We start from the raw sequence: 14,816 nt of genomic DNA, 5'->3' as shown, positions 1-14,816 counted from the left end.
GAGAGGGGACTTACCTAGCTTACAGTTTTATAGTTATCTGTTTACTCAGCTGGACATTTACTGAGGCAATATTGGTTAAGTACCTTGTCCAAGAGTTCAACAACAGTGCCCACTTTTTCACTAACATATGATGGGAGAAAAATTGTAATATTGCTTAACACATGTATGCTCACATACACATACATACACACACACACACACACACACACACACACACATATTCCTCTCTCAGCAAGCAGCAGTGATCCAGACAGTCTAATGAGTTTCCTGGAATGTGATGTGAAATCACCTGTTGATGGAGGTCTCAGAGAGGCAGTGGATAATTGGGGGTTATTTATAGAAACGCTCTCAGTCACAGTCCACTGAGCAACAGAGACGACCACTGCAAGAAGCACAGCACTCTCAGTGTAGGACTCCCAGTTCAGGAGTCCCAGTGCAAGACTCCCCGTGCTGGGCTTATATTTTAGCACTTTAATCCTGAATGACACCCTGAGAAACACCCCTGCTGTGAGCACACTATGCATGCCAGCTTAGCAAGTCTGCAGTTCATAAATACAAAGATACACTAATCTAATCTGCACAGTTTAATTCATACACAGATGACAGCCATCTTTTAAATTTGCCAGTAACAGCACGTCAGGAAGGATGAACCCATCAAGGAAACGCAGATTTCATTTCCCCCATGCAGGCCACAACATCCTGCACCATTTCAAACACCATTTTCCGCCCGCTGCTCCATCTTCACATCACTCCAACAGTGATGCTGATATACAGGTGAATGGCATGCTAAACTCCGTCTCCCCTCTCCCTGTTACAGCGGCACGCAGAAAACACAGCGAGAGGACCTGCTGGAGACCCCCCCCATCCCCTCCCCCGCTGCTTCTGTGAGTCTGATCTCCCTCTGTGAGTTCACTTTGATTGGTTCTGTGAGTTTACTCAAGGAGACAGAGAAGCATTCAGTAGATGAGTGTGGGAACTGCTGAAGACAACCCGAGGAGATATTAAGCAGGCTGTAGGCTGTAACTGGATGCGATTAATGAAAAGTATATGGTGTTAACATCTTCACAGTTTCCAATTTAACAGCACAAACAGCAGGCTAGCGCTTACCACAGGCTTCAGTAAAACAAACAGAACACTGCAAGGACTTCACTTCTCAAGCCCCCTGCCAGCGTTAGCGCTTACTCAGTAACACTGAACAATACTGTGAGCACAGGTGTGTGACGAACCTGTCCCTAAAACTGCTCGTACACGCTGACCCACGCACTCCTGATTAGCCAGTCCTACTTAGTTTCTGGCAATCACTTCAACTGAAACCCACACACAGACGATAAATACATCTGCTATAGTGACAAGAAAGAATGCTCGGACAGCAGGCTGTGTCCTTCCACCCTAAACTGACAGACCACGCTAATCAGACCTGTTGCATCTCAGCGTGTGGTAACACAGCCTGCTGTTTTCCTTATGAGCTTTGTTCTTATTGTTTTCCTGCCTCCCTTTCTTTGTTCTCGTTCACAGTGTGCCTGTTCTAACGCTACTTTGCTTATCTGTGATGTGTGGGGTGGTTTAGATCGGTAGCGTAAGCAAAAGGAATAAGGCTGCTAAGAAAAACAATCAAAACACAGCACTGGAGGAGAACACAGGTGAGTCCTCTCTGACAGAGTGTAAAGATATGATCGGGCTGATTGGGTTTAAAGATATGACTGTATAACAATCTGGATTTAAAGTTCTGAGTAAGTTTAAAGATATGACTGAAATCAGCTAGCTTGTCCTGTTGCTGTCCCCTGATTACCACTGACACAAAACAGCTTCAGGACAGCACCATCCCCACATAGAAAACAGTGCTATCAGGCCCTGAAGAGATCAAATGGTAGCGGTTTGACCACAGTGACAGATAAGAAGCTGGTTCAGGGCAAAGCCTGGCCTTTGAGTCAAACATGAATCTCCAGCAAGGACAGGATATGAGACAGAGCTGCTCTTTCTAGGATATAAAGGAAATTTACTTCAAAGAAGAATGAAGTTCACGCAGAGTTCCTCAGACTGCCGGCCGCTCAAACAGGGCCCCTGCTCTTTGGGGAAGGGAGGCGTCTACACAGCTGCCTGTCACAGCCAGAGGGATCTGGGGTTTTATTACCTGTATTCAAATACAAATTTGCATTTCCCCCAACTTTCACAAAACTTTAAGTAACTACAGCTTTTACACTGCACTTGTCAGAACAGAGCAGCCTCTGCATGTGCAGGGGATTTCAGAGAGGAGAACGCAAGCCTCTGCACAGGACTGTGCCTCTGATACACCTGCACAGGACTGCGACCATTACCCTACACTACACAGCCAGCGGTGAGAGAGAGAGAGAGAGAGAGAGAGGGAGAGGGGGGGGGGGGGGGGGGGGGAGAGAAAGAGTAAGAGAGAGAGAGTGAAAGATGCAAAGAGAGAGAGAGTGAGAGAGAGAGTGAGAGAAAGGGCAAGAAAGCAAGAACAGGAGAGTGGGAGAGAGGAAAAAGTGAGAGCGAGAGGGAGAGGGAAGAAGAGACACATGAAGATGCAGGGAGGCAGGAGGTGAGGATGACACACAGATGAACATGCACGTGAGGAGCAGGGGAGGAGGAGGAGCAGAACTTTGGAGTGCAGAGTTCAGGGAACACTGATAACTACTCCTGGAGAAAAGCTGTAAAAACCACAACTCAAGGTCACAGTCCACTCTCTCCCTCTGTCTACAACACCAAGCATGCCATGGAACTATTAATTCAATCAGTTAAAAATATTTACTAACAGCTGGTGTAAAATGGCCGTTTAATAACATTTAGTTAAACAATAAAGCTCACATTTGCTTCATGTTAGTCTTCAAACGGAGGCAGAACATGTTCGGGATGCGGAAACTCATCAGAGCCGATATAAACTAATAAATCAGCACAGAGTGGGATTGAGAAAGAATAAAATGATCAACACATGCGCACAGAACATTTGTGAGAAATAAAGGCATTTGTGGTCATGCTTAAATAGGTGACCATCAGAAAGGCCGAGGCAAAGACACACGTGTTTTCGGCACACCTGTAAACCAGCTGACTGAAAAACGTCTACATTTGTGTTTTTGGTCTAAGTTACAATGGCAACCAATAACACAGGTATTGTCAATAAATTTAGCTGACTTGGCTTCTGATGCTCCGGTTTACCTTTTCCAGTTTCGTGACCGTTGTGTCGACCTCTGTTTTTTTGTTTTTTTTTTCTTCTAGCCCCTTGTTTTATCGGCCTGTCACAGTATCATTGTTGTTTTTTAAACAGCAGTTGACTTTTCGCCGTCTGGTTTTCTTAGTTGCTTGCTGCTTCCCGTTTCGCTGCCGATGGGTCTGCTGTTTCTATAGCTACTGCGCCTTCCCCTCTCCGTCTCTCCCACCCGACTGAAGGTGCAGTGGCTTCAGATCAGCTGATAAACTTCTGCTTTCAGTCCCGGTGCAGGAAACGCGAGGGGGAGGTGCGTGTAAATGACGGTATTATAGTGCTAAGAGTGACCATTCACTAAATCAAGATGTAGCCTACTGAAAACACAATGCAGAAGCGCAAGCAAATCCGTGCCACTAGCTACCAATTTCTTAGTTAAAATCAAAGCTTTACTGGCAAAGATCATTTCTCTGAATAGAGACATAGATTTTCTGACCATCCATAGTGAGGTACCGGATACATGTCCACGTACTTTAACCTACGTCAGATTGAGAACTGCTTTAAACCATTTCATGGGGGAACACCGATCATTTGAAACGATAGCACTGTAATTAATCAGTATTCCCTGATCAGTATAAAATGTACCGAAACGTTGGTCTTCTACCGAGGTTTATGTTGGATAGATGTAGGCTATTTATATATGGTCTTATATGTAGGCTAAAGGTTCTTTCCACACGCCTTTCATGTCCATATACCTCAGTATATCTGAAGAAGAGACAGGCTTGGATAAAATTACAGAAAGGAATCAAGAAAATACACTGTACAGCGCACTCGTGTGTCCGAGACGTGCTACACATCCCTTTCTGTAGAGGCTTAACCTTATTTCATAGCTGTATTTCACTTAACAAAACGCATCTGTACACACGATGGCTTCCTGCAGCCTAAAGCAAAATTTAAACTAGGCCTACCCATCTGTCATTTGTTTATAGTGCCTTGACTTGGCCGCTGAGATAGCTTTGGCACTGTTTCCGAAATATTCGATAGTATCCAGGAATTAGCGCTAAGAGCCGCTTTTCTTGTGTTTTTGGCTGATATCCAAAGCAAGTCTCGGATAACGTTTAAGTAACGTTTAGATAACGTTGAGTTTCGATTCGCATCTAGCTAACCTGCGCCAACTGCGGTCGCTTTGAAAAGATCCTAACGGTCATTTTTGACTCACAGGTACAGGTAAAAATAGGCTATTCAAGCGATGTATGATAATTTATGATATGTATGCTATGTCACACTGAGTAAGAGAATACATTAGATAAACAAAAATTTCCAGAAGAAAAGGGCGAAGTATGAAGTTGCTGTCGCTGGCTAATAATTCGTTAACATTAGCCCCAACGAGCGTGTGAGGAACGACACAATGTTGGCTGGCTAACTAGCTATGTTTGTTGAATTAGTGTGAAACTATAGAAATTATATTAATTAGTACGTTTAATTAACTGGTACTCTAATATTAATTAATATTTGCTAGCCTCTAAAATTATTCCGACTAATTTATGCCTTACAGTCCACAGACGTTAGCCGCCTTACTGCTATGCTAACGTTCCCTAACCAACGTTAGCACTAGTTATTTCCAAACGATGTTAGTTAGCTTGGAAATAAGTAACATAAAATGAGGGTAACATAAATGGTTACATTAAAAAGTAACATGAAATGTTATGGGTTAGTCGGTAAGTATTTATTGAATGCATCATACATACGACTATGCAAAGAAGAGACATTTCTGGATATTTTGTAACTTTTCTCAAGAATTACCCCTAGCTAACTTAAAAGAACTCATTTGCTACTTTCACATAATTTTAAACAGGACTGAAAAGTCGTAAATTCCACGTTTCGACTACATTATTGTATATAGTGTTGAATTTGGTGAATAGAAGTCATTGGTTAAAAGTCTTTTACCTGCTTAATCAGCGCAACACTGGTAGTGTTACGGGTAAGTAGGCTATTCAGCAATGGTGATGGTCACTTGGGGTCTAAGACCCGTGTTTTATAAGATTAAAATAATATCTCTTCCTTACATAGAGTGAAACCACTGTAAATATCTTACCATAAGTTGAATTTGGAGCTGTAGGTATTGTTAATGGAGTTGCAACTTCTAAGAATGATCTTGAGTGTGATGTAAGACATATAGGCCTACTTTCTTCATTTCCAAAGAATGTCACATTTTTATAGTGGTAAACCATTTTTGACCATTATACTATAAAGGTGGGAAATAGATTCGTTACAGATGAATAATATTCAACTGTTTTGTAATTTTTATTTTTGAAGACTACCAATAGAGAATGTAATTAAGACGAGTTCGATAAGTAACGGCAGCTTGTGCAACTTGACAGTTTTGGCCACAATTTCACAATTCACAATTATTCTTTACCGACCATATCGCATAGTGCTTTGCTTATTGTATTGTAGTATGTGATGGAGTGATGTTGCCTGGCTGACAGTGTGTGTTGGAGTGTGTGTGATGGTGTGTGTGTCTCTTTCTCAGCCATGTCTGTGTGTGAGGACTCCCTGCTGTGTAACTTCCCTAAGTGTCGGGCGAAGCTGAGTGGCTTTGCCTGGGTGACGGCGTGCTCGCACGCGTTCTGCGACCAACATGGTTCGGGGGAGTTCAGCCGCTCGCCCGCCATCTGCCCCGCCTGCTCCTCCGCCCTGTCGGGGAAGCTGGACATCGTGCGCACCGAGCTCGCCCCGTCCGAGGAGTACAAGGCCATGGTCCTGGCTGGCCTGCGGCCCGAGACCGTGCTGGACATCAGCAGCCGCGCCCTCGCCTTCTGGACCTACCAGGTGTGTGTGAGACAGCACCGCGCAGCCCAGAGCATGCCTCAGCACATGTGTCACTGTGCAGTATAATTCAGCTCTGAGTGTGTGTGTATCACTGTGCAGTGTAATTCAGCTCTGAGTGTGTGTGTGTGTCACTGTGCAGTGTAATTCAGCTCTGAGTGTGTGTGTGTGTCACTGTGCAGTGTAATTCAGCTCTGAGTGTGTGTGTGTCACTGTGCAGTGTAATTCAGCTCTGAGTGTGTGTGTGTGTGTCACTGTGCAGTGTAATTCAGCTCTGAGTGTGTGTGTGTGTTTGTCACTGTGCAGTGTAATTCAGCTCTGAGTGTGTGTGTCACTGCGCAGTGTAATTCGGCTCTGTGTGTCTCAGGTGCAGCAGGAGCGGCTCTTTCAGGAGTACAGCTTGTCCCGAGCGGAGGGGCAGGTGAAGCAGATGGAGAAGCTTCTGTCCCAGCAGAGCCAGAGCAGAGAGCTGGAGCTCAACTCCATGAGACAGGAGATCTCATCACTGAAGAAGGTCCATCTGCCTCTCACCCACATGCTTCCTCTTCACCCTGACTGCATACACAGCGCATTTAAACTCACATCATCACTTCAGTGAGCTGCTCTGTACCTGAGTCCAGGCACCATCATTTCTGACCCCCTCCCTCTCTCTCTCTCTGTCCATCCCTCTCTCCTCTCCTCCTCCTGTCCCTCTGTCCTTCGCGGCTCCCAGGTGATGGAGGACTATAAGCGTAAGTACAGTGAGGTGTCGGAGCGTCTGATGGAGAGGAACAGGCAGTACCAGAAGCTGCAGGGCCTGTATGACACACTGCGTCTGCGCAGCATGGTGGGGGACCGGGAGGCGGCCCGTGGAGCACCTGTGCAGTTCAGCACAGGTCAGAGAGAGAGAGGGCGGCTCTGTTACACAGTGTCCACTCGCTGCTGTCTGTGCTTAAACAGAGGGCTTGTTTGGCTCCCCCCAGGTGCCGGCAGACCCCCGTCCCCTGGAGGCAGCCCCCTGTTCCTGGGGTGTGATGGAGACCGGCTCTTCTCCTCGCTGGACCAGGATGGCGCCAAGAGCTTCTTCCAGTTCAGCTCTCCGCCACGAGACACAGCACGCGCCTTCACCAAGAAGCACTGAGATCAGCCAACGGATGCTCCATAACACTGAAACCAGTACTGACCCTCCATAACACTGAAACCAGCACTGGCGCTCCATAACACTGAAACCAGCACTGACGCTCCATAACACTGAAACCAGCACTGACGCTCCATAACACTGAAACCAGCACTGACCCTCCATAACACTGAAACCAGCACTGGCCCTCCATAACACTGAAACCAGCACTGACCCTCCTAACAAACTGAAACCAACACTGACCCTCCTAACAAACTGAAACACTGATACTCCATAACACTGAAACCAGCACCAATACTTCTTAACATACTGAAACCCACAATAACAGAAATGCACCAACATCCTGTGAGTCTCAGGTACTGGCGTCAAAGCAATACGCGTTAATGCAGTAAGATCTAGCATTCTGCGACACTGCAACACGTTCCATCACTGTTGCTGGCCGCTGTGTGTGGCGAGTTCTGCATGGAGTGATGGCTGTGAAATGTTAAATTATTAATCTTCCCTCTGTTCTGCGGCTGTTTGGTCACTGCACCCTCCCTGAAACCCTCTCTCAGAAGGAAAGCACACTCTGTTGCACTGTTGCTCAGGTTATTTGAGCTGAAGTGTGGGACAGGCTTTCTCAAGTGTCCTGTTTGTGCCCAGCGTTCAGGCGATGAACAGCCTTCACCCCTGTGGAGACCTGGAGCTCCAGGATCACATCTGTGATCTGCAGGGAAACGCAGGCCCAAGTGTTCCAGAGAAAAACGAAGTGGCACTCAAATAAAATTTATGCTAAACAACAGCAAGACCCGTGTTTTCATAGGACGTTAAGATTTGGAGGATGGGAATCATTTACAGCAGTGTTTGAGAACTGTCACAGATCTGCTCGTAACACATTGTGCAGTCCCATCGTGCCTTTCCCATTCCCAATCCGCTGTGCTTCTTACAGTAAACAGGAAGCGCCTACGTCTCAGTCCTATGGCGCAAAACATCCCTGACTGATGTAATAGTCTGATAGAGGCTCTCTGGTGCCCCCTGGGACTTGGGCACTCAGATCATTTTGATCTTCATGAAGTTAATTGTAGCACAAAGACAGGGAGCCTGTTCATCTCAGTTTCAAACTTGGGGGGGATTCTTAATGGATCAGTTCATTTATTACTCCTGATGTTTTATCAGTGAGCAGTCAGGGGCCGTCTGCTCCTGTTTCTGGTAATGTTTGCATTTCTCTAAAACAGACAAAAACTGTGATATTATCAAATGAGGAAAAAGACCAGCAGAGTAGAAACATGTTATTTAATTCATCAAAACAAAATTCAGACATCAACCACAGACCATTTTTCAAAAGCAGCCGAGCCCAACCACAAAAAGAAAAGAATATTTATGTACAAACAGAATATGAAACACAACTAATATTTACACTCTGCTCTGCTCCTTCACTTATCCCCTTACAATGGTAGCAATCCCTTTCTCTTCCTCGTTCCTCTCCCACCCCTCTCCAGCTCACCCAGGGTCTCCTCTTCCTGTCTTTCTGTCCTCCTCTTCCTTCCCCCTTCCCTGACTCCACTCTTTCTGGCCCTTCACATTCGCACTCCCCCCTCCGCTGGCTGGGCGCTCGGACTGTACCATTCCACAGAGGCAGTGCAGCTTGCCCTGCTCTGGCTCGCGGTGGGAGCAGCCGCTCACTCGCTCTGGGGCCTGTAGCTGACGGACGCGGCACTCTGGCTGCGAGCTGCCTGCCTCTTCCCGTTCACCAGCAGCAGCAGCGGCGAGTCCACCCGGATGCTACGGAAATCAAACGACTGCAAGGAGACAGCGAGTCACGAGTCAAACACACACACACACAGCCAGCACAATGCATCAGACCACAAACACATACAGCCAGCACAATGCATCAGACCACACACACACACAGCCAGCACAATGCATCAGACCACACACACACACACAGCCAGCACAATGCATCAGACCACACACACACACAGCCAGCACAATGCATCACACCACACACACATACAGTCACATCAGAGGGTAACTAAGTTTCAGGGAGAGAGGGGATGGAGGACAGCTCTAGCAGGAGACACCTGAGCCTGACGGGGTTAAAGGATGAGCCATTTGTTTTATGAAACAATCTAAAATGACCCCGGTTTCTTAACTTTACTCTAGGAATTAGTAAGGAAGCACATTCACTCTAAATATAATTTTAAATTTAATGTGAAGTATTGAGCTCCCTATATATGTACATACATACAAATAACAGCGATAGGAAATGCTGTCACTGTAGACTCTGCTTTGTATCTGTGTGTTTGTGTGTGTGTGTGTGTGTGTGTGAGGGAGAGAGCAGATACTGACCCGGTCTTTGTGTGCGACGCTGTGGCGTTTGACCTGGGGTTCGGGGATGACCACAGTGTCGCCAATCAACACGCCCCAGCTGTCTGCTGTGTTGTACACCATGACCACACTGCACACCTCCTCCCTGTCGACCATCCCGAAGGTGCTGGCGGAGAGGACACACCTGTTACACACCTGCTTGCTCCGCCGTCGCCCGGCAGCACAACAGGGAAATGTTCTGGAGTTTCCTTCGTTGGAAAAGCTGCCTGACCTGCACTGCAATGCTGCGTTTCCTGAAGATCTCGTGAATCAGAGCGTGATTGCCATGCGCCATGGAGACGGGACACTTCAGCAAATCAGTGTTTTACACACTGGCTGTGAGGCAAGACCGCTTCCCGTTTTTCACCATTGAAAATCACTGCTTGCGCCACAGTGCCTGGCATACTTTTATCATGACGTAGACGCAAATGCTTTCTTATTGCCGTTTCCTCTTTTTCCCCACTCGGGTTCACCGTTCCCATAATGTGTGACATGCAGTTTCACATCATGTGAGCTGCACTGCCGTGTCAGGGCCAGTGCTTCAGAAGGGAAGCCGCTAGAGTGACTGGCACTGAAGGACCATAAAAACACAACTGTGGACAGACAGTCAATGAGGCAGAACTGTAGAGCATAAGGCTGCTGATGTGCTGAACTTACAAGGCCATGCGGCCCTCGGGAGCCAGGCTGAACACCACCTTCCCCAGGGCGGCCACCCCAGGGTTGTGGCCGTGCGAGAGGCCAGTCAGGCACCGGGGCTCCAGGCTTCCGGTGCGGCCTGAGGGAGCGCGGTACTGCGGGGAGGAGCAGGGTCCCAGCGCCGAATCGCTGAGAGACGACAGCATGGACCTCAGTTTCCGCGCCTTCACCTTCCCCTGAGACACACACAACACAGGAGCCTCAGTCACCGTGTGTGCGTGTGTGAGTGTGTGTGTGTGTGTGCGTGTGTGTGTGAGTGTGCGCCTGCGTGTGTGTGAGTGAGTGTGTGTGTGTGTGTGTGTGTGTGCGTGTGTGAGTGTGTGTGAGTGTGTGTGTGTGTGCGTGCCTGCGTGTGTGAGTTTGTGCCTGCGTGTGTGAGTGTGTGTGTGTGTGTGTGTGTATGAGCGCGTGCGAGCGTGCCTGCGTGTGTGTGTGAGTGTGAGTGAGTGTGTATGTGTGTGTGAGTGTGAGTGAGTGAGTGTGTGAGTGTGAATGAGTGTGTGTGTGTGTGTGTGTGTGTGTGTGTGTGTGTGTGAGAGTGAGTGTGTGAATGTGTGTGAGTGAGTGTATGTGTGTGTGTGAGTGTGTGTGTGTGTGCCCTCCGCTGTTCCAGCATGCCTTGCTCTCCATAAGGGTGGTCAGCCGCTCCAGGTAGTCCAGAAGCTGTTGCTCTCTCTCCGGAGGCTCCGGCCAGGCGGGGTCCAGGGCAGCGGCACGGCTGTACCCAGCCAGTGCAGAGCCATACATCTCCTCATACTGGAAGAGCTGTGAGGCAGAGACACACAGTTACACCCAGATAACCCGGGTAACACAGGCAGCACACCGAGGGGAGAGGAGGTAGTGAGGAAGAGGAGAGGGAGAACAGAGGAAGACCGAGGAGAGAGGAAGTAGTGAGGAAGAGGAGAGGGAATTAGGAAGACAGGGAGGACAGAGAATAATGGAGAGGGAGTGAGGGACATGCAGACAGACTAACGGCGATCTTACCGTGGCTCTATTGAAGTGCAGGTCAGGGTTGGAGGACGCTGTTCTGTCCACTTTCTCCTGCAGCACAGAAACAATATTTTACATGCATGTGTGTGCGCGCGTCTGTGTGTCATTGTGTTTGTCTGTGTGTGTGCGTGTGTGTGTGTGAGTGTGAGTGTGAGTGTGAGTGTGAGTGTGCGTGTGTGTGTGTGTGTCATTGTGTGTGTGTGTGCGTGTGTGTGTCATTGTGTTTGTGAGTGTGTGTGTCCATGTGCGTGAGCGCGCGCGCGTGAGTGTGTGTGCGTGAGTGCATGTGTGTGTGTGCGTCATTGTGTTTGTGTGTGTTTGTCTGTGTGTGTGTGTGTGTGTGAGTGTGTGTGTCATTGTGTTTGTGTGTGAGTGTGTGTGTGAGAGTGTGTGTGTGCATGTGTGTGTGTGAGTGAGTGTGCGTGTGAGTGTGTGTGTGTGTGTGTGTGTGTGTGCGTCATTGTGTTTGTGTGTGTTTGTCTGTGTGTGTGTGTGAGTGTGTGTGTCATTGTGTTTGTGTGTGAGTGTGTGTGTGAGAGTGTGTGTGTGCATGTGTGTGTGCGTGTGTGTGTGAGTGTGCTGGCACTCACGGCCTGGGCGTAGGCACTCATGGCTTGCTGAGACACTTGTGGATTCTGGCCGCTGGTGAAGAAGAGTGAGATGTAGGCGTTCCCCAGAATGTCTGAAACACAAACATCACATGATACTCTCATCTGCTCCAGAGGCCCTGACTCCAACCCCCCCCCCCTCCCCCTCCCCACTCTGCAAAATACCCCTCACCCTCCCATAACCAAAATACCCCTCACCCCCCCCAACACCCAACCCCCCCATTCTCCAAACCACCCCCTACAGAAAGAATGTACAGCTCCATAACCCTCACTCTCCCATAACAAAATACCCATCACACTCCCATAACCAAAATGACCCTTACTCCCGCAAACACCCAACCCCCTCACTCCCTAAAGCAAGAATCTACAGCTCAATAACCCTCACCCTCCCATAACCAAAATACTCCTCATCCCCGCAAACACCCCCCATTCTCCAAACCACCCCCTACAGAAAGAATCTACAGCTCAATAACCCTCACCCTCCCATAACAAAAATACCCCTTATCCCCCCAAAGACCCAACCCGCCCCCATTCTCCAAACCACCCCCTACAGAAAGAATCTACATCTCAATTACCCTCACCCTCCCATAACACAAATACCCATTACACTCCCATAACCAAAATGACCCTCACCCCCTGCATCACCCTGTGACTACTGCTAACCCCCACCTTTACTGAACTACAAACTACCTCAAAGCCCCCACTGCCAAAACTAACCTACTGTTTCCCTCTCTGCGTACAGATCATTCAACAAGCTTTCCCTGTGCAAACCCTACCCCACCCACGGTCTGCCACCCCCCCCCCCCCCCCTTCGGCCCCGCCCCTGCCATCCCGCCCACTCACTCACACCAGGACGTGCCGTCAGTCACATCGAGCTGCACTGCCTGCCTGGCCATGTCCACACTCTCCAGCACCCGCTGGCCGTGCTCATCAGCGCCCCCTGCTGGCAGCTGCCGCAACACCATGGATAGACTGCGCAAGGACACTTTATTCTTACACTGAGAGAAGGATGGACAAGAGAGGGAAAAAAGGAGAGGTGTACATCACATCTATCAACGTCTTTAAAAATATCTTTGTGCTAATAAGAGCATTCTCCCACAGGCAGGCCAGGCACTTCTGACCACATGTAACAGAAACACCAGTTTTGTTCATGCATGCATGAGAGCAGTACAGTAGAGGAGGAGCAGCAGTATGAAGCTGCCGGTGTTACAGGTGTGTTTAAAGACAGGCAGGAAGTACTGGTTGCTAACAACATAAGGAGCACCCTTTGAGCTCTGGGACTGACAAAGCCTAGTAGAATCTGTAATTTATTTGTAGGTTTTTAAGGACCACAGCACACATCAGCCTAATACTCATGCTTAGTATAGCAATCTACCAGCTGCATTCACACTGCAATAACTACATAAGAAGCAGCAATAATATTCCGTCTTCATAGTACTAAGGACCCTTTTACATGCCCCCTGGTCCCCTGGTCCCCCGGCCCCCTGCCCCCCTGGTCCCCCAGCCCCCCGGCCCCCCGGTCCCCCGCCCCCTTGGTCCCCCGGCCCCCTCACCTGCTGCAGAGCTCCGGTGAAGCAGGTCTTGGCCCCGATCAGATCTCCCTTCTTCCAGTACTGTTCCCCCAGGGTGTTCCAGCCCTCCACCAGCCCAGGGTCCAGCTTCACCGCCCGGGACAGACTCTCCTCCGCCACCTCGCTGAAGCCCGGAGTCACACTCAGACACCGGCCTCGCAACAGCAGATACTCTGCACTGTGCCTGTACCTCTCTGAGAGAGAGAGAGAGAGAGAGAGAGAGAGAGAGAGAGGCAGCAAGAGAGAGAGAGAGAAAGAGAGGGAGAGGGGGGGAGAGAGAGAGAGAGACAGAGAGAGAGAGAAAGAGAGGGAGAGAGAGAGAGGCGGAAAGAGAGAGAGAGAGAAAGAGAAAGAGAGAGAAACAGGGTGAGAGAGAGAGAGGGAGAAAGAAGGAAGACAGATGAATGCTGTGTCACTGCAGTCTCATAACACCCTGCCTGAAGTAAGAGGCAGTCTCTGACACTCACCTTCCTTTTCTTCAAGTCTCTTCAGGGTCTTTTCCATTTCCTCTATGACATCACTCTGCTTTTTCCCAGCATCCTCTACTCCATGGGTCTCAAAGTAATGGTCTCTGAAATAAAAGAGCTGGTCCACGAGTTCCTACAGGACAGGGAGACAGGGCAATAATACAAAGACACCTTGTGTGTGGTAGACTGAAGATGCACATTAAGTAAAAAGCTGGGTGCAGTTATTCTCAGCCTGCTGCAGATTTCTACACTGTGTGCACGTGTAAGTACATTCCTTGGCTTTCAGGCAGTAACATAAAACTAAAGCTGCATGAGTCTAATGCACAATGTATAATTTACATTGTAAAAAACAGCACCAAAAATGCCTTATGTTTTCCCCAACACAGAACACAGCTACTGGGTAGGCTAATACTAATATAACATTTCATCTGCTTGTGCAGTACCTTCTGATCACATTGAACAACAATTTTACAATACAATACAAAACTTTACCAAGAGGTCACTTGTCTCAGTACTGTGCTCTTGGTAGACATAAACATTTCAATTCCACTGCTAAAATATTGTGAAATCGTGACTTTCCAAACGCTTCTAAAGCAAATTCAAGTTAAATAAATCATACTAGGAGGAGTGGTTTTAACTTAGTAAAGGATGATGTAAGTAGAGTTAAAACAAAAGAATACTGTGTTTTATCGAATAAAATCGTTGAGCTTTCCCTTCAGTAAAGGTTAGATTTACCTTGCTTGCTAGCTAGCGATCGTTAGTTGTTATAGTAACGAACCACAGGACATCTGCCCGGCTAACTGATCTGAATGACAGAATAACTGAAGAGTAGCTAGCTGGCTAAACACCATTCCGGCAGAAATATCTCGGTATGAACTCATGAATCAATCGCATGCATTGACTGTTGCGACATACGCAATTAATACGAGTCTGCATGGCGTAACATGGCAATTCTAAGTACCTTCTGACTCTGTAAACCATCTTTATCCGCCGTTTTAGAGTCACTTTCCATGCCTACGTCCGCCATCTTCGCAGGCC

General features: G+C 48.1%; 3 protein-coding genes across 3 annotated transcripts in view; 1 reads left to right on the top strand and 2 right to left on the bottom strand.

Annotated features, from left to right (window-relative positions):
- The window catches only part of slc7a7 (solute carrier family 7 member 7), a 14,707-nt gene extending 11,328 nt beyond the window's left edge, over positions 1–3,379 (bottom strand). The window contains exon 1 of the mRNA XM_036551104.1: positions 3,169–3,379. The gene's annotated coding sequence lies outside the window, so the exon portion shown is untranslated. The remainder of the gene's footprint in view (positions 1–3,168) is intronic.
- Positions 3,380–5,066: 1,687 nt separating this feature from the next.
- LOC118793112 (E3 ubiquitin-protein ligase CCNB1IP1) lies at positions 5,067–7,103 on the top strand. The gene is made up of 5 exons (XM_036551112.1): positions 5,067–5,135; positions 5,688–5,986; positions 6,351–6,497; positions 6,696–6,858; positions 6,946–7,103. Exons 2-5 carry the CDS (start codon positions 5,690–5,692, stop codon positions 7,101–7,103), a joined length of 765 nt encoding a protein of 254 aa, XP_036407005.1. The 5' UTR covers positions 5,067–5,135; positions 5,688–5,689.
- A 1,494-nt stretch (positions 7,104–8,597) lies between these two features.
- ttc5 (tetratricopeptide repeat domain 5) lies at positions 8,598–14,811 on the bottom strand. Its single transcript, XM_036551107.1, has 10 exons — positions 14,740–14,811; positions 13,779–13,911; positions 13,294–13,505; positions 12,588–12,738; positions 11,723–11,814; positions 11,127–11,183; positions 10,761–10,907; positions 10,104–10,318; positions 9,429–9,573; positions 8,598–8,878 (listed from the first exon to the last, which is right to left on the bottom strand). Exons 1-10 carry the CDS (start codon positions 14,803–14,805, stop codon positions 8,759–8,761), a joined length of 1,338 nt encoding a protein of 445 aa, XP_036407000.1. The 5' UTR covers positions 14,806–14,811; the 3' UTR covers positions 8,598–8,758.
- Between the last annotated feature and the right edge of the window lie 5 nt (positions 14,812–14,816).

Source organism: Megalops cyprinoides, chromosome 18, assembly GCF_013368585.1.
Source record: "Megalops cyprinoides isolate fMegCyp1 chromosome 18, fMegCyp1.pri, whole genome shotgun sequence".
Classification (NCBI taxonomy): Eukaryota; Metazoa; Chordata; class Actinopteri; order Elopiformes; family Megalopidae; genus Megalops; species Megalops cyprinoides.
The sequence above is the reverse complement of the archived record's forward strand: the minus strand, read 5'-3'. Positions and strand labels throughout refer to the sequence as shown.

Coding starts and splice junctions, on each gene's coding strand:
- LOC118793112 (XM_036551112.1), top strand. CDS start 5,690: ATGTCTGTGTGTGAGGACTCCCTGCTGTGTAACTTCCCTAAGTGTCGG. Junction 6,498..6,695: donor AGATCTCATCACTGAAGAAG/GTCCATCTGCCT, acceptor CGCGGCTCCCAG/GTGATGGAGGACTATAAGCG. Junction 6,859..6,945: donor ACCTGTGCAGTTCAGCACAG/GTCAGAGAGAGA, acceptor GGCTCCCCCCAG/GTGCCGGCAGACCCCCGTCC.
- ttc5 (XM_036551107.1), bottom strand. CDS start 14,805: ATGGCGGACGTAGGCATGGAAAGTGACTCTAAAACGGCGGATAAAGAT. Junction 13,912..14,739: donor ATGGTTTACAGAGTCAGAAG/GTACTTAGAATT, acceptor CCTGTCCTGTAG/GAACTCGTGGACCAGCTCTT. Junction 9,574..10,103: donor CCCGAGGGCCGCATGGCCTT/GTAAGTTCAGCA, acceptor CCTCTCCGCCAG/CACCTTCGGGATGGTCGACA.